This window comes from Maylandia zebra, linkage group LG6 (assembly GCF_041146795.1).
Source record: "Maylandia zebra isolate NMK-2024a linkage group LG6, Mzebra_GT3a, whole genome shotgun sequence".
Lineage (NCBI taxonomy): Eukaryota > Metazoa > Chordata > Actinopteri > Cichliformes > Cichlidae > Maylandia > Maylandia zebra.
In genome coordinates, this window is record NC_135172.1 from 19,518,173 (window position 1) to 19,541,914 (window position 23,742).

Genomic DNA, 23,742 nt, shown 5'->3' on the forward strand with positions numbered 1-23,742 from the left:
AGAGAGGCGTGCCGCTCATAGAAATATAAAGACTGTTTAATAAAGAGTAAAGGAATGCATTTGACCAGTCACAGTAAACAAGCATTAAAAAGCTTACTGTTCGAGCCTGTGGTAAGTTAGGTGTCTTAAAAATAAATTCTGGTACAGTGTAACAAAGTTTAGTTCAAATTGTAACACAGGAAAAAAAAAACTTGATCTGAAATGGTCAACTTGGAAAGGTTTTTTTTTTTTTTTTTCAGATGTGTGTTATCTAATCATTTCAAAGTGCTTTCTCTGAGCAGAGAGTCCTCTGCAGCACAAAATCAGTAGTCAGCCTAATACTTCAGTACAGTACCTGCCTGTCTGCCTGGTCACAATCAGAACCCCCTCTGTGAGGAATGGAAGTGCCTCAGCCTTGGTAACGATTTTTCCCGTGTTGACAAGTCACAACATGGAGATCTACAGCTCGGAGAGCAGCCCTTTGGCTACGCAGAGCCCTGCTTGCACTGAGTAATAGCAATCTCACAGGAGTAGCAGGCTTTCAGCTGGCAGCAGTTCATACGGAACAGCTCGCCGGTGCAGCTGGGAAAGACAGAGCAGAGTGGAGAGGGAGAGAGGAGCTGGTGGTGGTAGCAGCAGTGGAGATGGAGGGAGGGAGGAAGTGGAGAGGAAGAGCTGTTAAGAGCTTTGGGCGGTTTCTCTGTTGTTGTACCACACAAGTGCATCCAGGCCCTGCAGGACAAGCCTTTAACAGGCATGAGGGATGGAGAGCATGAGAGGAGAGGAGGCGGCGGCGGTGGTGGTGGTGGAGGAGGAGGAGGAGGAGGAGGGAGGTGGTGGTGGTGGTCTGGGGAGCCGAAGCTGGCTAGTCGTGCCAGACGCTCGCTCTAAACAGGGATGTGATTTATTGTTTGCCTCTGTCTCACGTTTCACTCCTAGAAAGACACTTAAATTGCGTTGTTGAGAGATAAAGTACTTCCTCAATTGTCTTAAAAGAACGACCACCCCCTGCGGGCTGTGAAGAATTTTTTGAGCATGTGGTACATCATTAACAAGTGCACCAAACTGGGAATATTTTTGGCACAAGGTGGCATCTTGATTTTGTTTTTCGTCTGTGGATTCCGCTTGGTTTATTGCTTCCTTTTTTTCTTTTTTTTTTTTTAACTGTCTATATACAGATCCTACTGCTTATGTATATTACGCATTAATTACTTACAAAGCTGCCTTTTAAAACTCTGTAATTCAATGTACGTATATTTCCTAGTGGGCTGGCCAACACGTTGATCTTTGTCACCCTTGCTGAGTGCACTCGGCACGGCACAGTGCTATGGGATGACCTCACTTCCTGTGTGGGTAGAAGAGGGCAGGAGGCCTCGTACACACACACACACACACACACACACACACAGACACACACACACACACAGACATTCTGAAGCACAGCCTGGCTTCAGTTAGCCTTCAGCGCACCAGCCAGGCTAACCCCTCTCCCTCCATTTGGCGCGGACGCGTTTCGTCTTTGCGCATTTGGGCAGACACGAGCACGACGCGGGCTAATGTCTTTAACTAGCTGGTCTAACAGCTGTGTGTTTACAGCTTTTTGGGACATAGGATCAGTTTTATGGGAAGATTAAAAGTACAGAAGGGGGGGTCCGTCACAGACACAGGATAGTAAGACCATAAGGCAGTGACAGCTCTCTAGGGAAACAATATATCACCTCTAAAAGAGGGTGTGGAAGTGTTTGACAGTGGGATAAAAATCCAGAGAAGTTAAAATCACTGATGTGATGGCATCTCCTGAGAAAGACATTGTCAGGGCGGTGTTAGGTTATTTACGATGTAGTCGTTTCATCTTCTGGCGTATTAAAACAAATATCTTGCCTTTCATTGTTAACCAAGGGCACATGCTCACTTGATTCCGACCTTACAATTCTAAAGAGATTAGCAAATAAGTGGATGTTTTTTGAGTGCAGAGTCCAGTGGCTTATGGTTCTTTTAAAGAAGCCAAAACCATAAGTAGAAACAAATTAAGCTGGACAAATTAGTCGAGTCAAGTTACCAGCGGTCGGATGTGGGAAGCTAAAAGACAGAATCAGGTGGCTCAGCTCATAATTGCCCGTATGTTCCCACACCCCACCAGTGTTTTGACCGAGGTCCATGTTGGTTCAGATTGCCATGCCATTAATCCCTCGTACTCTACAGGGGAGTGGTCAGCGGCAGATGTATTTGCACTTCCTCCAGAAGGTTTTCTAGATTAGCCCAAATCCTCCCAGAAAAACCTTTTTAAAACCTCATTTGGCACGCACAGTCAGACTTTGTGCTCATAGCTGGCCAGAGAGCCGTGCCTCCCTCTACGTCTCATTCTCTCCGACTCCCCTGATATTATTATTTTTTGTTTTGGGGTTGTTTTTTTTGTTGTTGTGGTTTTTATTTTTATTTTTCGTATCCCTACCTTGTGGTTCTCGCAGCTTAGCCCCACGTCGATTTTTGGACTGGGCAGTGTAATTGTTTGGAAAGTCGGTTCTGTCATTTGCATGTAGCAAGCAGCCACTTTTCCAGTTTCAGTGGTTTGACCTTGTTGTACCTGCCAGCCAGAAATGAGATCATCAGAAGAGTAGACGAGAAGCTGACATCTCTCCTCCACCTACCCGTGGCTTTAAGTGATGGTTGTCATAGCAATCATTATGCCACAGAACAGACTCAGTGGGTGAAGGATGGCTTTGAATGCGGCAGCCTCGGGTCACAACCTGGTTATGACAGAACAGATAGACCTATGAGGGTTGGTTGCAGTACACACTCTGCACAAAGTAAACAGCCACATACAAACCTTGTGAGGTTCATATGGATTTCAGGTTGAGATTGAAATTATTAAAGCAGTGCCACCCCCTTTTTTTTAATGCCACAAAGAAAGAGAGGCAGGTATTGGTGTAATGGAGAGGGGGAAGAGCAGCATGGGGCGAACAATGCCTCTCATTCCCATCAGCTGCCCTGGCCAGCATTTAACATGGAGATTGGAAACGGAATAAGCCCCCCCCCATTCTCCCTGGACCTGCATGTAAATGAGGCTAGCGGTTAGCATTTCCTGCTGTGCTACAGCAGTTCTTCTCTCTTTCTTGCTCCTCTCCCCTCCTTTTTCTTTTTTTTTTTCTTAAGTAATGGTCTGAAAGTACTCCCCCTTTTCCTGGGTAGGAACCGGGACCAATCCTGATTAGTGTCCCTGTCCTAAGTGACAGGCTAAAATCCAAGCAAGCACTGCCTTGGGCGCCTCTGCCAAACAGCCTTCAAACCAATACCACCATATAAAAAAAGACACCCCCCACCACCTACCCCCCATTCGCAAGATTCCCTCCCTCCCCCTCGTCCTCCTCGCTCCTCTGCTCATTCTCCCCTGCCGTCCTTTCTGAGTGTCTCTAATAGATGCTGTCTCCATCGCTCTAACACACTGTCCTCTCACATACATGCATACATGCACATATAGAATTACCTCTCACTCTTCCCTCCTCTCCACCTCACACCAGAGCTTGCTTTGTATCCCTGGGTGGACTGGCTGCTATAGAGCCAAGTGTCCCTTTTGCCAGTAGGGTGATTTACAAACAATACATGGACGCTGTACACACTCCCACCTTCCACCCTCCTACACTCTCTCACTTCTCTTCCACAGACACACAATCACCTCTGTGAGGAGCTTCAGTATGCCAGAAAACTACGCAGCAGGGTGATGGCCTGTTCTTTTCACACTTGTTCTAAAGAATGTACCCTGGCTCCTTCTGAAAGTTAGCGCAACACGCACGCCTCGGTTTGAACGAGGTTAGTTTGTTTTAAGCGGAAGAAAAATTGGTGGCGTCTGACTTGTGTGTCAAGTGGCTTATTATTGGTCGTTTTCAGCACCACATGAAATGATAATCTGCGCTCCATTTGTGACAATTCTGCCTCATGCAGACAAGCAAATGCGTGAGGAATTTGTGTATTTCATTTGAGGAGTTGGGATGCTGTTGCAAGTTTGGAAATTGGTATACTTCAAAACCTTAGTATTTGTCACTAATTCCTGTGTACGTTATAACTGTAAACCAACCACGATACTAGTGAAAAGTGCTTACATATGCTTGAATATTTTTGCATACGTACATGCATATATGTAAAAACATGCACGTGTGGGTTCCATGTGGTTTTATGTGGCCACCAACATGTCACAACCAACGAGAGGGTATGAGGGAAGTTTCTGAGTATGAGCAACTCTTTCTCACACAGCCAAGAAAGTGTGAACTCAATCATTCAGACCGGGTCTGTCAAACATGAATCAAAAGGTCCAATCAGGCCCACTGGATGACTTTGCAAAGTGTGGAGGACTTTTTTTTTTTTTTTTTTTTGTCTTCAAACTTCTCCGGCTCAAGGACCACCATCTACATATCCATTTGTCTTCCTTCAGTTCACAGGAATTACTGCTCCTAAGTGTTGGTCAGATTTTAGTGAAACTTGAGCACGTCATCACCTAATAGGTCTTTTCCCCAAATTTGCTCAGTGGCACAGTCATATTGATCGTGTTGCAGGGACCTTCCAGTTTTCAAAAGAAGCTCTTCTGCTCTTAGTGTTGCTTAACCTCTCAATGGATTTTAATGGATCCCATTATTTTGTGCAATACAACCAACCGAAGCTCATCACTCTGTTTCTGTACTTCACATGTTACAATAATATGTGAATTGTGATCGATCATGAAGCGGATGATCTAAAACGTGATTGCCAGTGTGACTGGGCCTTTTACTTCACTGCACTTTGTACTAGGAAGAATTGTATTACAGGTTGTACTTTGTTTTGTAGTATAATTTCTTTTGGGGGGGGGGGGGATTTTAATTTTTTTAAATTTATTTTAATTTTTTAGTCATTTTCATATATAATTCATATATAATAATTTTTATTTCTTTCAGTGTTTTTTTTTTTTTTTTTTTTTTTTTTTTTAATTATTATATATTTGCTTTATTTTGCTATGCTTGTCTACAGTAATGTAAATGGTAAATGGCCTGTATTTGTATAGCGCTTTATTAGTCCCTAAGGACCCCAAAGCGCTTTACACAACCAGTCATCCACACATTCACACACTGGTGATGGTAAGCTACATTGTAGCCACAGCCACCCTGGGGCGCACTGACAGAGGCGAGGCTGCCGGACACTGGCGCCACCGGACCCTCTGACCACCACCAGTAGGCAACGGGTGAATTGTCTTGCCCAAGGACACAACGACCGAGACTGTCCAAGCCGGGGCTCGAACCGGCAACCTTCCGATTACAAGGCAAACTCCCAACTCCCAAGTAAGAGGCCCAAACTAGGACATTACCCATGATCTGTCATATGACACTATATTAAGGTGGTTAAACTAAGGAGCTGGGCCAGTGTGTGTCTCTGAATTATGATGTTTGTTTGTAGTTACATCAGACTGTGTTTCTTCCAGGTGCTTTGTCATCCGGTTTGTAAATGGATGGTTTATTAAATGTGAGCATTTTCAGAATGTACTTGCTCTTCTTTACTCTAAAAATAACACAAATGGATCATTATGCTATATTTCGAACCACTTGTGATCAAATTGGGCTGAGCGCATGTGGCCCATGAACTGAAATGAGTTTGATTAATGTTGTTCTTAAGTCAGTTATTCCTAATTAAATAATAGTGATGCTGTTAAAGCCCTGCTCTTGAATTGCTTATGACTTTTTTTTTCTCCCCCCAAAAATGAAAGGTTTGCGTTTTGGCTGACTTCACATAGACCTGCCATCTGGCTTTTCTCCACAAAAAAATGGAGTACTAAATTATGGTTCATAAATTTAGTTTTTGCATAGAGTCCGGCTGTATTGAGATTAAAGCCATATTGCAGTGCCTTACCCAAAGGAGGACTACAAGTAGACTATAGCAATGCAAATTAGAAAAAAATGGTCTATAAAACAATATATTGCAACATAAAACAAAATAAAGTTGGCTCCTTCCATACCTCTTTGACCAAATAGCAATTTCGGCTTGTCAGTAGTTTTATTATTGCTGGGATTAGATGATTACTTACTGACATCTAGTTTTTAAAGACCTCAACCTGTTCAAATTTGTGGAAATTGTTATTTTGCCGTGAAATTTACACACAGCCACGCAAAGAAACAAACCACTAAATTATATTTAGGGAAACCAAACCGCAAAGGTGCTGAATAGTAAATTTGAACCTTGACATTTGGCACTTCTCTTTAAAAACTGTGGCGTTATCACATTTGGAGCAGTGAACAATAGTTATAGCTTTTGATGGTTTTTCTTATTCATTTTGTATAGAACACCCCATACAATTACTTTAACTGATAAGAGGGGTTTTGTACAGCCTTGTCAGACTTGAGATGTTCTTTTCAAATGGCTGCTTAGATTATTTACCAGCGCGCATAAAGCAGATTCAGTAGAAAAGCATGACTCATCCCTACTAAAAACACTACAAGCAAAGAAGATGCCATTCATATTAAAATAAAAAATTGGCACAAAGCGTGACAGTTAAAATCATCAACTGACCCACTGCCGCTAAGAAGTTGACACAGCCCTCTTAACTGTTTAAACCAGAGCCCTGAAAATCCAAATATCCTGGCTTAATTTCTCTCTTTTTTTTTTTCTTTTTTTTTTTAAAAATTAGGCAGTTAAACCCTCTCCTAGCTCGAATGTCCTTCTTTATGTTGTTTTTATGTATCTAGCCAGAGTCAAGTCTATTCAAGTGGCTAGTGTTTCAGTAGCAACATGTTAAGTCAAGGACATTCAACATGTATAAGATAAGATAAGATAGAACTTTATTAATCCCTCGGGTGGGTTCCTCTGGGAAATTCGACATGGCATATTTTGCATCCATATCATAGCTTTGTAAATTATCTCAGGTTTTAATTTAACATAACATACACAAAATATCCACCACTATAGGAAGCAAGTTCATCCACTGAACAGTAAGCGTGTTTTTGTATCCTTTACTCCTTTTTATTTGATGAGCGTAATCGCGGCAGCTACGTTTATCTGACATTAATGATATTAACAAAGTGACAGTCATGTCTTTGCAGTTTAGCTTCTGTTGACACTTTTGAAACTTTTGAAGCTCATTATGAAGGGAAGTCTTTGATCAAGGACTAATGATTATCTGATAGGCAGTCAGCATTTGCACCTTACGTTCGTGTGCAGTTAGAGAACTCGTTTCCACTGCGCCTGCACTGGTGGCAGCTAGCTAATTGTTATTTGTGCTAAAATTGTAGGGTAAAGGTAAACTACTTAAGACAGTTTTATATTTGTAAACTGGTCTACATTAGTGGAAATGTACATTTCAGATTTGGATTCATCCCTCCATAACACCTGCTGCCACTGATTTCTCAGTCCACTTATAACTCTTTTCCACAATCCAAGTCCCACTTAAGTGTGGGTGGGGCTGTCACAGCAAAGTGGCCTGAAAGTCTTTAGTATGCGACACAAACAAAACACAACAATGGAGGACATTGAGGCGATGGTATACTTGCTGCTCAAAAAAATCTGTATCTTGTCATTACTGCGGTGTTGGTTTGTGTGTAGCCATTTCCATCAGTTTCAAAAATGGCAAATTTGATTTTTGTAAAGTAGTCGATCTCATGACATGCACTCTGTTTATGTCGCAAACCTTAAAAACAAGTCCAGTTGAGTCAAGTCGAGTAGGTGCTAGTGGAAAAGAGGTATTTTTGTATAATTTGGCATACCTCAACCTTTTCTTCCTGTTTCCCTTCCTTCTTGACAACCACCCTTCCACTGACACCATCTCTGATGAGGCCTCAGTGAGCAGTAGATGGGTTAAATGAAGGTTCGACCCCATCTCTCAGGTCCGATGTGAGTTTTTCACTGGATTTTTTTCCCCCTTATTACTTAAGGACAGGACATTGAAGTACTGTTGCCTTTCAGTTAACTATTTGTAGATAATTGGCATCTTGTTACAATGTTTGAATAGCTGAGTACGCAAAAGTCACCACAATCATTCCTTCCTGGGCATCAGGCGGCATTGATGGTATAAATGGAACGATACCATCTATATGTTGTTTCAGAGCTCTCAGTTTACTAAATTAGGATCTAGAAAGATGAGCTGTGGAGCAGACAATAATGGTAAGAGCTTTTAATAAGGCGCAGCAACATAAAGCATTCGTCAGAGTAAGACGAGGTTGCGGTTGCAAAACATTTAAAATGCATGTGCCAGTATAATGGCCTGCTCTCACAGAATGGACAGGTTCTCAGCAGGGCTTGCATCTAGCCTTCTATACCATCTGAACAGCTGTAAACGATATACACAGATGTTTAGGAAACTCCAAAAAACAAACCATTTACTTGATTCGTTTTCCAGAATATTGATAAAATGATTGAATGGAATGATTTGCATTCTCGTTTCATCAATGCAGTTTCAACACCTCACATTACCTGCTCTGGATTCATAGTGCCAAATATCTAGCAGCACATGCTTTGGCCCAGACGCACATTGAAAAAAGCAACATATTTACGGACATATTTACGTGCGACCGTGGCTCAGGGGGTTGGGAAGCGTATCCGTAACCAGAAGGTCGCTGGTTCGATCCCCGGGCTCTCTGTCCTGGTCGTTGTGTCCTTGGGCAAGACCTACCGCCTACTGGTGTTGGCCAGAGGGGCCGGTGGCGCTTCTGTCAGTCTGCCCCAGGGCAGCTGTGGCTACAACCGTAGCTTGCCTCCACCAGTGAGTGAATGAATAGTGGCATTGTAAAGCGCTTTGGGTGCCTTCAAAAGCGCTATATAAATCCAATCCATTACTGATTTCAGATCATCGAAATCGGCGTGTCTAGTCTGCACGATAACACACGAATGCAACACACTAACTAGAGTTTTTCTCATTCTTCTTTTTTTCCCAGCGCTTTTCTTTGTCAACCTTTTCAAGACAGGAAGGAAAAAAAAGTCTTAAAATGCAATAACCTTGAGAGTGTTTGATAGTATAGGCATGGTGATTAGAAAATGCCTGCCTTTTGCCCACTCAGTTGAGAAGCGATTTGACAGTTTCATGTGGAATAGATGTTTCACATATTCTAAGCTGGTTCTTTGAACAGTGACAGATAGCAGACCCTGGCCTGTTCTCACTGGGTACTTCAGTTAGTATACAAGCCTGAGCTGTTTATTGTTATAATGATCAGTTTTAACATTTAGTGGGGTATTTTCAGTTTTCAATTACAGATGGTGTTCTGAAGTGTGTGCGTGTGTGTGCATTTTTGGGGCATTATTAACTCATATGAAGTTAAACTAAATTGGTTTACATTTAGCAGAAAATAATTTATATTTCTAGTAGAAATATGGGCCAATATACTGACAGATATTCACCTGGTTGACTGCTTCAGCCTATTGATGAATGCTGATGGTGACTGATGTTTGTCTGTTGTCACATCAGTTTTGTGTTGTACAGATGCAGTGCTTGATATTTGTGCAGCGGGCTACAAAGACCTCTGAAACTGTGTGTGTGTGTGTGTGTGTGTGGTGTGTGTGTGTGTGTGTGTGTGTGCGTGCTTTCATTTATCCATTTCTTAAACTGTTTCCTTTACAAGATTAAAGGTTGTCTCATGAGTTTGATGATTTTTAATTTGTGCTTAATCAAAGATTGTATAATAAAGGGCTAAAAGTGTTGATATATCCCTAGTTTAGAGCAAAGTTTGTTAAGCCAAACTTTCACACTTCTTTTAAGTACATTCATTTATGATACTTATGTTCAGCTGTCATAAGCAACTGCTTATATAAACTTTGCACATTGTCAGTAGAATCAAGTCAAGACCTATGTGTTTGTATGGGTTTTTTTTTTTTTCCAAACGATATATAGGATTGGAGAGTATTTGTATTGAAATAACTTGATGTTGAGCTACATAAAGCTTTTCTCGAATAAAGCTGGCCATTGTTTGCGTAAGTCGTCTCTCGTCGATCCCAGAAGTTCTCCTGCAGCACAGAGTGAGACACATTGCCTGTGAAACAACAAAGGAACAACTTCACATGTTATAACGACATGCGTGGCAGCATTGGCAAAGTTCATTGATTTGTGGAAATAACACACTTGAAAAGAAATCAGTCTTTTCAAAACCACCCTGTCTCTGCTGGCAAAACCAGTCACTTTGACCTCATAGAAAGCACAAATTGTCTCCTCACTTTTGTGCTATAACACGTAACATCAGATCCAAACTAACCTGTTAAAATACAAAGGTCACGCATGAACACAAGCGAACCAATCAGCAGTGTGTTTCAAGCTAAAATGACTGTTTTTCTTGTCGGGATCCTATGTTTTGTGTATGTCTGCCTGCCTGCCTGGGGGGCCGTGCCAACTGCCATCAAAAGGTAATGTGCACTGTGACGATTAAGCAGGAATCTCATACTGCATTAAAAACAGTCACTGAAATGTTTGCTCTTTTAAACATCATAATTAAATATATAAGAAGGATTTGCTTCTGAGAAAACGACTGCTTTTAAATATGAATGTTGGACATTTGCGTTCTCACATGCACCTTTTGTTGGTTATTATTTAGAGTTCAGGGCTACAGCTTTATGCAGGACCCTGTACAGTTCACGTTAAACTCGGACACCATCTGACCGCCTCTAACCCCAAAAGGAGTGAAGTATTTGCCCCGGGTGTTGCTCCTTTTTATGTTTTTGCACCATTTTAGTGTCACATTGACTTTTTTTTGCATTTTAAGTTGACTTTTAAAGTGACTATAATGAAGATTTCTTTCCTTTAGGGATGAACTTGTAATGTTTCAGCTTAAAGCTGCAGCATGTAATACATACGTCTCCCTCCAGCAGTTTAGGCACATAGCTTCGAGTACACATCTGAGGTTATGAGCAAGAACTTTTTTTTTTTTTTTCTTTTCTACGTGAGATGCTAAAAATGGAAGGGAAAAATAAACCAGGATGTAAAGTGCACTTCATCTGCATTGAGGAATTTCAGAGGTCTCGGGCTCTCAGTCGTCTCATTCTCTTCCAAGAACACTTCTCCTTCCTGTTTCACCTCTGGCATGCCGCCCAAAGTACCCACAAACCACGGAGGCCAAGGCCGAAAATACACAGATGGTAATTTGCGCTACATTTCAATACGACTCAACCACCATTATATATAGCACTGCTGTCTGAACCCTGATCCCTACTGATAGTATCACCTCACCTCAGATTCCAGCTGAAAGATGGGCTCTTTATGTCTTTGTCACAGACACAAACACTTGGGTGGAATAGTGCAGGTAGCTGGAGAGGCGTCGATTCTGGATTTTTATCATTTTTGAACTGAATATCTGAATGTCTAATGTTAATCTTCATTAATACATGGGATGACATGTCATGTAAAGACATCGTGTTACTATAGGGTGAATATCTTGTTCCTAAAAAAAAAAAAAAATTCTAACCCGTGACCCCTGAGGGAATGTTTTGGTTTGGGTCCCTCAGTTCGCTTGGAGGAGAGGATGGCTGTAATAAAAAGTTGATTTGTAGCTGTGCTTGTATCCTATGATAAAATGTTTGTGTCCAGATGAGAGTGGTTTCTTCCAGGATGATGATGCCTTCATCTGTGCAGAGCATCAGGGCTCACTGATGAAACTATGATCTCATCTTAGTTGAACATGGACACGGTGGTGTCCTCCATCACATTCTCCTCCACATTGTTGAATCACCACGAGAAAATGAGTTGATCAGTCTTTACAGTAGGTTTCTAGAAACTAGTCACTTTATGATGGTCTTTCTATTTGTTTAAAACTAGTTATTTAAAATGTAAAAACTAGACTAGTTAAATGGCAAGAGGTCCATAACATGATTTAAAAAAAAAAATAGGCATCTAAATGGGGCATGTGCAAACTAATAATGTAATGTAATGTAATAAAAGAAAAGTGCACAGCTGACATGACTCTGTAGAGGAACATACAAATAAACACAATGCATGCAAAAGCAGTGCAGAGGCCACCTTCGTCTCTGGTCCCAAGCTCATTAAGGATGGATTGAGGGCGAAGTGGAAAACTATCCTGTGGTCAGTGCACAGTTTAAAAGCCAGCACTAGTGATATAGTAGCAATAGTATGGGGGTGCATCAGTGTATTTAGCACGGGTAACTAGCGCATCTATGAAGGCACCAGAAGGATACATGCTTGTTTTAACAATGCAGCGCCAAACAACGCTGTAATCGGCCTGCTTACAGGGAAGCTCTGATCTATGACATGGTTCAGGGTTTGTTTGTTTTTTCTGTTGTGAGCCATAGTACTGTCAAAAGTACAAAAACATGTGTATACATAATCTAAGTAAGTTAGTTGTATTTGTGCACTTTGCTGAGACTATGTTAAAACAAATTAATTGCTGATGAATTTTTTTTTTAATTAGTTCGATATAATCGTGATTAAAAATGGTGCACGGCAAGCAACATCTTTGGTTATTATACATTTGATCATCCATACATGAAATTAAAACCAGCGTGCGAGATTAACTAGTGACACTAGAAAGGACTAGGATAGGACAGCAGTGCTGTGATTAATTGTTCGAAAAATAGTTAGATGGATCATTACACTATCACTTTCTTTTCTAGCACAGGCTTGGGTTGGGTTTTTTTTCTGTAGCTAAAATTTCCAGATGTTCCATAAATGCCTCAAATGTGAACCTAAGAAGATCTAATGCGAACTAAGGTCACGTTAAAAGTGAATTCTAGAAATAGGTGTGTTTTTATTTGTATTTTTTTTTTTTTTAGCACTACACAACAAATGCCTTCTTTTCTCACCTCCATTGCCTTTGCTTTGAATAATGCTGGCATTAAATTCAGTGATCATTTTTATTAAAATCATTTGGACATTATTTTATCAATTAAACAGATGTTTAAAATGATTTCCAAGTCAATGTTTTCTGTTTCAGTTGACATCATTTTTCACACTGTTGCCACTTTTTTTCCCCTTTTGTTTTGGAACCGAGCTGGAATTTTAAGAAGTCCCATTAAACAGCCCTGCCCCTGTTTGACACTACAGATTATTTTAAGATTGTTAAGCGGTGGTGTTGCTTAACATAAAGGACAGGCACAGTCTTACAAGTTCATTTAATGTAAATAGGAGGCATACTGTCCTGTATGACATTTCGCCTCAGTAATCACTGGTATTGCCTGTCGCCTTGTTGGTTGTCATGTTTCATCAACTTCCTAATGGAAACAACACGATGAAATAAACTCGATGGAGTGATGGTCATGTTGCTCCTGCAAAGGAACATCAATATTCAACCGATTTACAGATGTGTCCTTACTCTAAACACATGACACCTTTCTTTTTCTTTAAACCTTTGGTTTTATATTCAAAAATGGGAAATGGCAAAAGAGCCAGGATCTGGATTTGTAAAAATTTAATTGATTTTTTTTTTTTACATTTTTAATATAAGATTTGTCTGTTTAGAAAGGTACTGACTTACATGTGTTTTACACTTGTTGACGTTGAATCAAAAGTAAGTCTAATGTTTCTAATAAATGTCAATGAAGTATTGTGTTAACATTCGGTTAAATCATTACTCCTGCAGTCTTCTCTTGCTGTTATTCTTCTTCAAAGTGAAAACTTTTATAAAATTGGTTGGTGTTAGGGAAAAAGACACGCATGAAGTAAAGTATATGACAAAGTGGCTAACATCCTGGTTACACAACTGAGACTACTTTACTGATTACAGGTAATAATGAATAACGAAATAAGTAATTTCTACTTTTTTTTTTCTTTTTTTTTTCTTAATTCAGGGGGGAGGAGGGGGGGGGGGTGATTTTGACATAGATCAAGCAAGTGAGGGTTTGTGGAAAAAGGAAAGGGAGGTGATCCTGATCCACTGTGTTCCAATTAATGGAATTACCTTCCTCCTTGGGAGGACTGTTAGTCATTTGCAGAGACGTGAAGCAGTCAGTAGTGCATCTCTCCCACCATATTGTCCAGCGAGCACTAATAAGGTAGCCCTGACCGCCGGGCTTGCTCATTAGCATAGCCCGCGGCTGTGGCAACCCCCGCCAGGGTCCAGCCGGACACTTAATTACTGCCCCGGCTCCTTCTTCACCACATCCATACTCCCTGCCTTCCTTCCTATGGCCTCACCCTGTGCCCTACCTCCTTAACCCAAGCACACATACCACGATGAGCCTCCCAGTCTTAGAAGGAACGAGAGGCTAATCATTTTGGTGATGTAAATGTGATGGCTCTAGTCTCGGTATGTTGTGACAGTCTTTCATGTTATTTCACTTTGTAGGGCTTTGCGGTCAGCAGTCTGTGCGATTTTTAGTGATTCCCTGACCTGCACTATCCTCCTCTCTCTAGCTCTTGTTCCTTCTCTCTCTCATTCTTATATTAGCTCATGGGCACGACTCTCCTTTTGACATCAGCGCAGTATTGATGCACCCCCTTCCAACCTTAATCGGCTAATGGCCTCCTCTTCTTGCCTGCCCAGTCAGATCAGCCCCTCCCTTTTTGCCATCTCTCTATCTGTCCCTTCCTTCCTTCACTGTCCCGTCTCCTCTCCCCCCCTACCCCGTTCAGGCCTGGGGTCGGGGAGGCCAATATTCATGCCTGGCTAAGCAACAGAGTAGCTTTGTGTGTGTAAGAGAGAGAGGAAAAAGGAGAGGGAACATGTTAGTCAGCAGCCTCGCAGAAGTCATGTGGTCGGTGACCTCTTGACCTACCTTTTACTCTAGTGTCCTGCTCTTCTCTCCTTTCTCTAATTCACACGCCTTCCTTTTATATATTTACTTATTTTTTTTTAACTAGTGATCTTTCTGTGCGACAAGGTTAGCTGAAATATAGCTGGCACACGGTCTGTACGTCTACATCTGAGCACAAAAGCACACACATGCGTGCACAACCCTCTGACCTGAAAAAGCCTCAGCCAAAATAATCCTGCCAAGTTCACAACTGGAGATTGTTGACAGCTCTGTGCGGTGAAACAATGAACAACTCCACTACCTGGAAGGTCCAACTGTTTTTAGCTGTAGTTACGGGCTGTGAGCCTCCTGGTTTCTTCCTTTGACAGGTTAGCACAACAAATTTCTAAACGCTGTACATGAAAATATTTTTATCTGCTCTGTGTGCATCTCTGGTCAAGCTCAACACTGTTTATTCTGGGAAGTCTTGAAGCCTTTGGCCCTCCCTTTAATGGAGTCTCAGGCTGGACTTGGACCCCTTTATAGGTCTGTCTTTGTCTGTCTATAATAAGGTGGCGCTATACATCTCAGTGGCCCAGAGAGAAAACTCCCTCCCGTTTTTGCCAGTGAATCATCCGTGTGTGAGTGATAACAGATCCAGACTGCTGAGCACCCCGCAGCTGTTTGTCTCAACATGCAAGTCATCCCCGCCATTACACCGCTAAATGGTTCCCTTTCAGTGGCAGACACTTGCCGCCTCGGCCAGTATCTCCATGCCTCCATCATCAAACCAGCCACCGTTGAGGAGCCGAAGCAGTTAAATGTGTATGTCAGGGGAAAAAGAAAAAAAGGAAAAGATAATCATGGGCAGGACTTTAGCAATTAAACATGTGTTTGTTCTTCAAAGAATGTCTCAATGTGTACGATGGGCATGTAGCACTAGCTGTAAGTACAGAACTGGCATGAAGGCCCCTTAGAGCTGGTCTGGAGACCATGACCTTGGAAAATGTCATTCTGTCCACAGGGGTGGCTCGCCTGTGACACACAAAGCCATGGTAGTGAAGTGCGCACTGTAGCACTCAGGCAGAAGCCCAGTGGCTTAGTGTTGTGTGCAGCTGCACCTAACCCCGAGGTTTAAGATTGAACTTAGGCAGCAAGAAAGTTCAGCCTCAAAGCTGAGACCTCGGGTCAGTAATCTAGCGATTTCCCTCTAACCACATTACAGCCATTAGTGGCTCTTGCTGCTTTTCGCATGTCACATGGAAATGGGTCAAGCCCTGCCCTGCATGACTCACTGGCTCCTTCTCCCTCTGCCTCCCTTTATTCCTGTTAACCCTACTCCGGTGGTAAAATGGCTTCAAGCGGCATGGTAAATTGGGTTCACAATCGGTGCATTTTGGTGTTTTTCATTCACCTTAATAATAGTCTCAACAGACAAAGTGTCACACGAGCTCGTCAGTGCCATAAAGTGCGTCCTGTAATATCTTGTCAAGGTGAAGGCTACTAGGCATGTGGCTATAGGATGTTTGGAAAGCACTAAGGCTGATATTATAAGGTGATCCGTTGCTCTGCTTTTTGACATCTTCCTCTGTGTTACTGTAAAATGTAAGAAAGGAAGTGGGGATGTGTTTGAGATGAGAAGATATCTGGAAGTGTGCAGGCCCTGTTTGATATCTGTTGCAGAAGGAGAGTAGCGGTCACAGCGGGTTGTGATTGTGGTCACCTTTGCGGACCACAGCGAGCCATGCTGGCCAGATGTCAGCCATCTCTAATGATCCCTACAGGTTGCTGGGCTGGGTTGCCTGGCAACGATTTTGCCTTTGCCTGTAAACAAAGAGCGGACCCACCGGGCCTCAGCGAGGGTCGTGAAGGTGAACACAGCTTTGGTGTGCTTGGAAATGTATGTTGGTGTGTAAGACATCTTAATGATATTTTCATTTTTGAGTGCCTGCTCTTCTAATCAATCTCAGCCAGTTTTTTGTTAAATGTTTCGTGAGCTTCGTGTGTTCAGTAACCCAAAGAGGAGGTGTCAGTTTTGACATTTTGTTTCACCCGGGCTTGGTGCATTTGACATATTCTTATGGAGGTTTGTTAATATGTATCAGGAATATTCACTTTTCTTTGTTCGCCCTTGTCTGGCAAGCTGTAATGTTTTGCTTATGAATATTGATACATGAAGTGTATATTAATGACCCTTGGTGACCTTAACCCTATCCTTATTGGCTCCCTGGTGGTATCCGCAGGCTCATGAATATTAATCTAGTTCTGTAACCTCCATTACCCTAATCTTTGCTGTCTAGCCTCCCAGAAGGACCCGTTGTCATGGTAACCCCTTTACTAGGCTCTTCCAGACCAAGGGTGGGAAAAATAAGGTTTAAAAAAAAAAAAAAAAGACAGAAAAATCTAAATTACTCAAACATCTTGGATGTGCCTTGTGACTGTATTAAAAAAAAGAAAAAAAAGAAGTTGAATTTGGGCTTTAAGTCTTTTTAGTTGTCTGCCTGCTTTTTCAGCTTTTAAAGGCTTTTTGACTCCCATTTAGGATTTTGCATTGTGTAGTTTGCTAATCTCTGCAGTGTAGAAGCCGGACTGTGAAAGCTTAACTGTCTTAAGCATCATAATTGTAAACCTAAGTTAGAGCTGTACGGCAATTGTTTAGCTGTGAAATAATCATCAGTCTTAACTGTTCGCTAAAGCAACCTTTGCCACAGTACTCACACACTTTCATTAATTCTTCCTTTGGTTTCCTCTCCTCTTCCAGATGTGGACAGCAATGAGGAAGGAGGGCCTGATGGCACTGCTGTGGAGGAGGAAGGCTGGTTTGGGAACGCCTCTGACACGCGCTCAGAGTCGTCGTCTTTTGGAGACACCCAGGATGAGGTCCTCCTGCCCAGGGGCTCCTCTCCCGACGAACGACCTGGAGTCAGCGCTGGGTCTGGGGATCATGACACCTGCGGAGGTGACAGCTCGCTGGGTTGCCCCACGCCTGTCCATCGTGCCTCTTTGGAACTTCTTGGACTGGATGGAGGTGCATTCTCGGCCCAGGACACGCTCTCGTCTGTGGTATCGTCACTGTACGGCGAGGCAGCATCTCGAGCCCTGGGAAAGCCCCTCAGCAGCAACCTACGGCGCCTCCTAGAAGCTGGGTCGCTAAAACTCGACACCGGGGAGCTCCTGGGTCGGTCATCACGGGGAGGGGCTGGGGGCGACTCTCCTCCAATAGGTCTAGCCCCACCTTTGACACTCTCTCCATCTTCCCACCACGCCCAGCAGTTAAGTGCTCTTGCCCGAAAACTGGCCAGTAACAACAACAACAACAGTGGCTCAGCCTCACCGGCCTCCACAGCTCCTTCAGCCACCAACATCAAGCAAGAGCCCCTAGACCCCTTTAACTCTGTCACCCCAAGCAACGGCAGTGGCTTTGTATGGGCAGGTGTGGCAGATAAGTGGCCCCCAGCCAGCTGCTCCACGCCCTGCGGCTCCAGCCTGTCCCCGGACTCTGCAATCCAGAAGTTAAAAGCAGCAGCCAACGCTGTGCTTCAAGACAAGAACGCTGTGGCCTCCTCTTCAACGACATCTTCCTCCTCATCCACCTCTGCCTCATCTGCAGTGCCCACCCTGGGTGGGGGTGGTCGAGGAGACGATGTGGTGCGCTTCGATGCCTTTAACTCTCCGTTTAGCCCGCAGTCAGCTAGCTCCACCCTCGCTGCGCTCTCCAAGAAAGTCAGTGAACGGAGCCAAGCCTCATCAACGGGCAGTGCTGCTACGGACCACCAAGCAGCGAGTTCCTTCCTCTCACTTGTGTCTATGACCTCCTCCGCTGCCTTGCTCAAAGAGGTGGCAGCCAGGGCAGCAGGAAACCTGCTGGCAGAGAAGAAAGACGGTTCCCCCTTGGCAACTACTGGGGTCCTCCAAGAGGACGTGAAGCCCCTGTTGGACAAGAACCAGAAAGCACCCACGCCCTCTACACCCAATCAGAGCCTAGAGTTGCTGTTGCCCTCTCCTCCTAAGGGCAGAGGGAAGCCCAGCAACCAAGCAGGTAATCTAAAAGCACAATAAAGGACTATAATAAGCATGGGAATCACTATAAGCATAATGAGATTAGTGAATTAATTAAAATAATGGTTGCACCAGTACGGTACAGTACAGTAGGTGCATAACTCCATATTTCTCTACTTAAAATATGTAGTTTGTTCTTCTTTAGCAAGAGAGACTTGCAAAATTATTAAAGTACACTCAAGTGTTAGATTGTGTTAAACACACAATCTGTCTGCTTAAAGTTAAACAAGACTGCTATGGTTGAATGTGCAAGCTTGTCTTACTGCAGCAGAAAATAATTCACGTCTTTTGACTGTCAGTTCAGTTTCTATATTTCCCCAGCCATCGTGTGGCCAAACATACAACACTATGAAATTCAAAGTCACACCGTTAGCAGTGCTAAATTATTACTTCGTTCTAAGGATGACTCCAAAAAGCGCGGACTCGTGTCTCCTCTCCTTTTCGTGTAGCAGCGGCAGGTTCGCATGTCACCAAAAAAAAAAAAAAAAGAAATGCCGGCGGAGAAACAGAATTGTGAACTTCGGTGACATGTTTTCTCTAGTTTTGTAATGGTTTTGTTCTCACCTCACTGGCGCTGAAGCAGTGTGTAGTGTAGCCTCAGCTTAACTGTCAGCCGAGCAGAGAGCATAGCCGAGAGAAAACAGCTCTGGCTGGCCTTCTAGTCTGGGAAATGGTCTGTGGGCTCGACGGGGGGTTCCCGACTGAGACCTCACTGCCTTCCCAGACCAGCTCGTTTGTGCTCGGATGTGCGTGCTGCCAAAAGGGGGCCGTCAGTGTGTGCTCGGCACAGTGGGGAGCCCTGGAGTCCATATCCATCTCAGCAGCCTCCTCCTGGCTTCATACCCCACTAACCAGAGCCCTCTGCACTGATCAGCACAGCAGACTTAAGGCCAAACACATCATACTTTCCACTGACTGGATACAGATGCGTGCACTCTTTTTTTTTTCTTTTTTTTTTTTTCTCCCTCACTCTTTCTTCTCTCCTCTCGTACACGCTGTCTCTCAGTTACTTACAAATGGGCACGCAGTATAATCTGTAAGAGCGTGCTCAGATGTAGACGTGCAACCCAAACAAGGGTGCACACACAGATCTCACTCTTGGACAGGCGGAGAGATGACTTCAAAGTGCAAGCTCCAGCTAAGTAGTCTTAAGGGAGAACAGAACGTTTTCAGGGAGATGGATGGGCACTTTTGAGGGATTGTGTCGCAACCCCGCCAAAACTAAAATGGCTGGATCAAATTGACTTCAGACAGATGAGGCAGTCGATGTAATATTCTGTGATCTGCATGCTAAAAAGGGGTCTGCTCTAACCCGGCATGCCGTCAAGGTCGAGCAGCACTGTTTAAAAAAAAAAAAAAAAAAAAATGCAGGTAGTTGTTTGGTCGCCAGACTGAAAAATGTGACCTTGATTATTGACTGTCATGTCTTGTTTTATTGTAGACCCTCGCTAGTTCTGCTATAAAACTGTATCACGCTGGCATGCTGTGCTTTCGTGTTTTAGGAAGAATCGACTCCCGTTTTTCTAACACGTGATTAGGCTTACACATGTTAAGCACTAAACACACACACGCTGCCTCCTGGTTTTTTTTCTGCTTTGTTCGCCTCAACTTAGACTAAGCACAAGTCATTTCTGCATTGTGATCTCTGCTGTGCTTGGAGAGGTTGGGCCGCAGATGGTGGTTTATTGTTGCAAATAGGCAGTCTCGAGGTTTTACACCTCAGGTCAATGAATGGCTGAGCACAGTAATTTCACCAAACACTGATTACCAGATGTTTTTCAAGGAACGGCACTGGAATACTTATGAAGCCATCCTGACAGGCCCTTGTAGAATTTGTAATGCAATCATGCCTCTTTCTAATAAGACCAATTAAACAGTAATGGATGCCGGATATGAAGCCAACAACAATAATCGAGATACTAAAACATGCTAGAGTTTTTTGCTTTCATTGTTCCATCGCTTCCAGCTGGTGTTTCTCTCGTGATAGTTTTCATCATTAGGTGCGCAGACGTTGTCTCTCGCAGATCTGATCAGTGTCTGAGTAACTCCCTTATTAAAGAGGGGATTTGCATTTCTTTACAGTGGGATTGTCAAACATGGATCCTGCGGCTGAGAACAAGCCCACCGAACTGTCCATCCCTGATCCGCTAGGTGGCTTTGCAACGTATGAAGATCGTCGTTAACAAATCCAATTTGTTTTCAGCCAAATGCACTTAGTGCAGTCTTAGTGCAGTGGTGCCGGCATTATTACATATGGATCTTTTGAGATCAAATAGGATCAATACTTTTGGCAACCGCTGCAAGAGCTTGGTTCGCATTGCCGGCAATAAGTCGGACTCGTTCCCGGTGGGTGATGGGCTCCGCCAGGGCTGCCCTTTGTCTCCGGTTCTGTTCATAATTTTTATGGACAGGATTTCTAGGCGCAGCCAAGTGGCGGAGGGCTTTCGCTTTGGTAGCCTCAGAATCTCATCTCTGATTTTTGCGGATGATGTGGTTCTGTTGGCTTCATCGGGTGAGGGCCTCCAGCTCGCACTGGAACGGTTCGCAGCCGAGTGTGAAGCAGCGGGAATGAGGATCAGCACCTCCAAATCTGAGGCCATGGTTCTCAGCTGGAAAAGGGTGGAGTGCCCACTCCGGGTCGGGGATGAGTTCCTGCCCCAAGTGGAGGAGTTCAAGTATCTCGGGGTCTTGTTCGCGAGTGATGGGAGAAGGGAGCCGGAGATCGACAGACGGATTGGGGCTGCAGCTGCAGTAATGCAGACGCTGCACCGGTCCCTCGTGGTGAAGAGGGAGCTGAGTGTAAAAGCGAAGCTCTCAATTTACCGGTCGATCTACGTCCCTACCCTCACCTATGGCCACGAGCTGTGGGTAGTGACCGAAAGAACGAGATCGCGGATACAAGCGGCAGAAATGAGCTTCCTCCGAAGGGTGGCTGGCCTCTCCCTTAGAGATAAGGTGAGAAGTTCGGCCATCTGGGAGGGGCTCAGAGTAGAGCAGCTGCTGCTCCACATTGAAAGGAGCCAGCTGAGGTGGTTCGGGCATCTGACAAGGATGCCCCCTGGGCGCCTCCTGGGTGAGGTGTTCCAGGCATGTCCCACCGGGAGGAGGCCCCGGGGCAGACCCAGGACACGCTGGAGAGATTATATCTCTCGGCTGGCCTGGGAACGCCTTGGTATTCCCCCGGATAAGCTGGAGGAGGTGGCTGGGGAGAGGGAGGTCTGGGCCTCTTTGCTTAGGCTGCTGCCCCCGCGACCCGGCCTCGGATAAAGCGGATGAAGATGGATGGATGGATGGATGGATGGACTTTTGGCACGCTTGCTTTACAGTAACTATCCATCCATTCGCTTCCGCTTATCCTTTTCAGGGTCACGGGGGTGCTGGAGCCTATCCCAGCTGTCATAGGGCAGGAGGCGGGCTACACCCTGGACAGGTCGCCAGTTTGTCGCAGGGCTAACACACAGAGACAGACAACCATTCGCACTCACAATACTCACTTACAGTAACTAAATGCTTCGTTTAGCTAGTGCATATTCATTCATCAAAGTCCATCAACATCTTGGGACTGGATCTTGCCTCTAAATAAAAAAATAAATAACAGAAAAATAAGAATAATAATTCTTTGGTTCCCATCAAGGCTCTCCTGAGGATGGTGGCAAACCATTCCAGTGTCCTGTGTGTGGCCTGGTCATCAAACGCAAGAGCTACTGGAAGAGACACATGGTCATCCACACAGGCTTGAAAAGCCATCAGTGTCCGCTGTGTCCCTTTCGCTGTGCTCGCAAAGACAATCTCAAGTCCCACATGAAGGTTGGATTTTATTTTTCTCCTCTCTGATCTGATCCCCTTACATGTCGTGTTTGATCACTATTTAAATGTTTCCATTTCTCTTTTGCATGATTTAATACTGTTGCGGCTCACAAAGAAATGTAGAAATAAAGCAAAAGATGTCCTAAAGCTGTCTTCCTGGCACCATGCAGTGCTGGAGATAAGGAGGGGTGTGACGCTTAAACCTGTCCCCATTTTTTTCCCAGGTACATCAGCACCAGGACCGGGGTGAGACGTTTCAGTGCGAACTCTGTCCCTTTACCTCCTCCCGTCACTTCAGCCTGAAGCTTCACATGCGCTGCCACCAGCACTTCCCACGCACAGACGTCAAGGTGAAAGAGGAGATCACCACCGACACGGAGGGCGAGGGCTCCCTGATGGGTGACGGCAGTTCCGCAGACATGAGAGCAACGGAGGTGTCCCCGCTGCACTCGGACGCTCAGCAGCAGACGTCCCCTCCAGTCGAGGCGTCCTCCAATCACATCCACATCAAGGAGGAGCCACAAGAGCGAGACCTGTCCGTGCTCTCCCCCTTCAGCATCTGCAGGGACCGTGCCAGCAGCAGCGCCAACTCCCTGGACCTACCCGGAGTAGGGGTCGGAGTCGGCGTCAGATCCAGCCCCAGCGCTCCGACCACAGCCTCCTTATTCAGCCCTGACATCACTACCAAAACGGCCACTGACCTGCTTATGAAGCTTTCAGGTTAGCATAGATTTATTTTTTCCTACGTTAAACGAAAGCTTTTTTTTTATAGTGCAGTCTTTACAGTGCTGCATTTAGTTAACGCTGTGCAGAAACGCATAGAAAAGCAGCTCACACAGACGCAGCGGTGGTGTAACTCCTGTAATCCATAATTGCTTTGTTTATTGTGCCGCTTTCTCAGCTTGACTTTTTAAACTCGACTCACTGCAGTTGCACTTTCATCAAGAGTTTTTCAGTTCTTCCAAACTCTCATATGAAGACATCGGCACTGATCTCCAGCTAGATGTTGTCTCCCCTTTGCCTTAAGTTTTGTTTTGATTCTTCATTGTCACCAGAAATAACATTCGTAAGAAGTGTAAACACTTTTTTATGCTTATTGTCTCAGGTCAAGGCTGCAGAATGTCTCTGAGCTGTTTTATTTTTATTTATTTTTTATTTTAAATGGCTTATAAAAACAACGAGAACGTAAAATGTCTATTAGTTCAAACATGCGGGGAATAGAGAGTTTTAGCTTTTGACAGCAGCACGTACACCAACGCATCTCAGGCTTCTTTTTTAAATTTT

At 44.1% G+C, this 23,742-nt stretch overlaps 1 protein-coding gene across 4 annotated transcripts in view; it reads left to right on the top strand.

Annotated features, from left to right (window-relative positions):
• znf827 (zinc finger protein 827) overlaps positions 1–23,742 on the top strand; it is a 75,796-nt gene that overhangs the window by 5,956 nt on the left and 46,098 nt on the right. The window contains exons 1-4 of one of the 4 annotated variants that reach the window (XM_076884819.1): positions 16,299–16,463; positions 17,354–18,631; positions 22,286–22,458; positions 22,683–23,178. In XM_076884819.1, the coding sequence (XP_076740934.1) occupies positions 16,337–16,463; positions 17,354–18,631; positions 22,286–22,458; positions 22,683–23,178 (2,074 nt within the window). In that variant the 5' untranslated portion in view covers positions 16,299–16,336. Of the gene's footprint in view, positions 1–16,298; positions 16,464–17,353; positions 18,632–22,285; positions 22,459–22,682; positions 23,179–23,742 lie in introns of those variants that run through there. The other 3 variants (XM_076884817.1, XM_076884820.1, XM_004549332.4) reach the window with 3 other exon arrangements.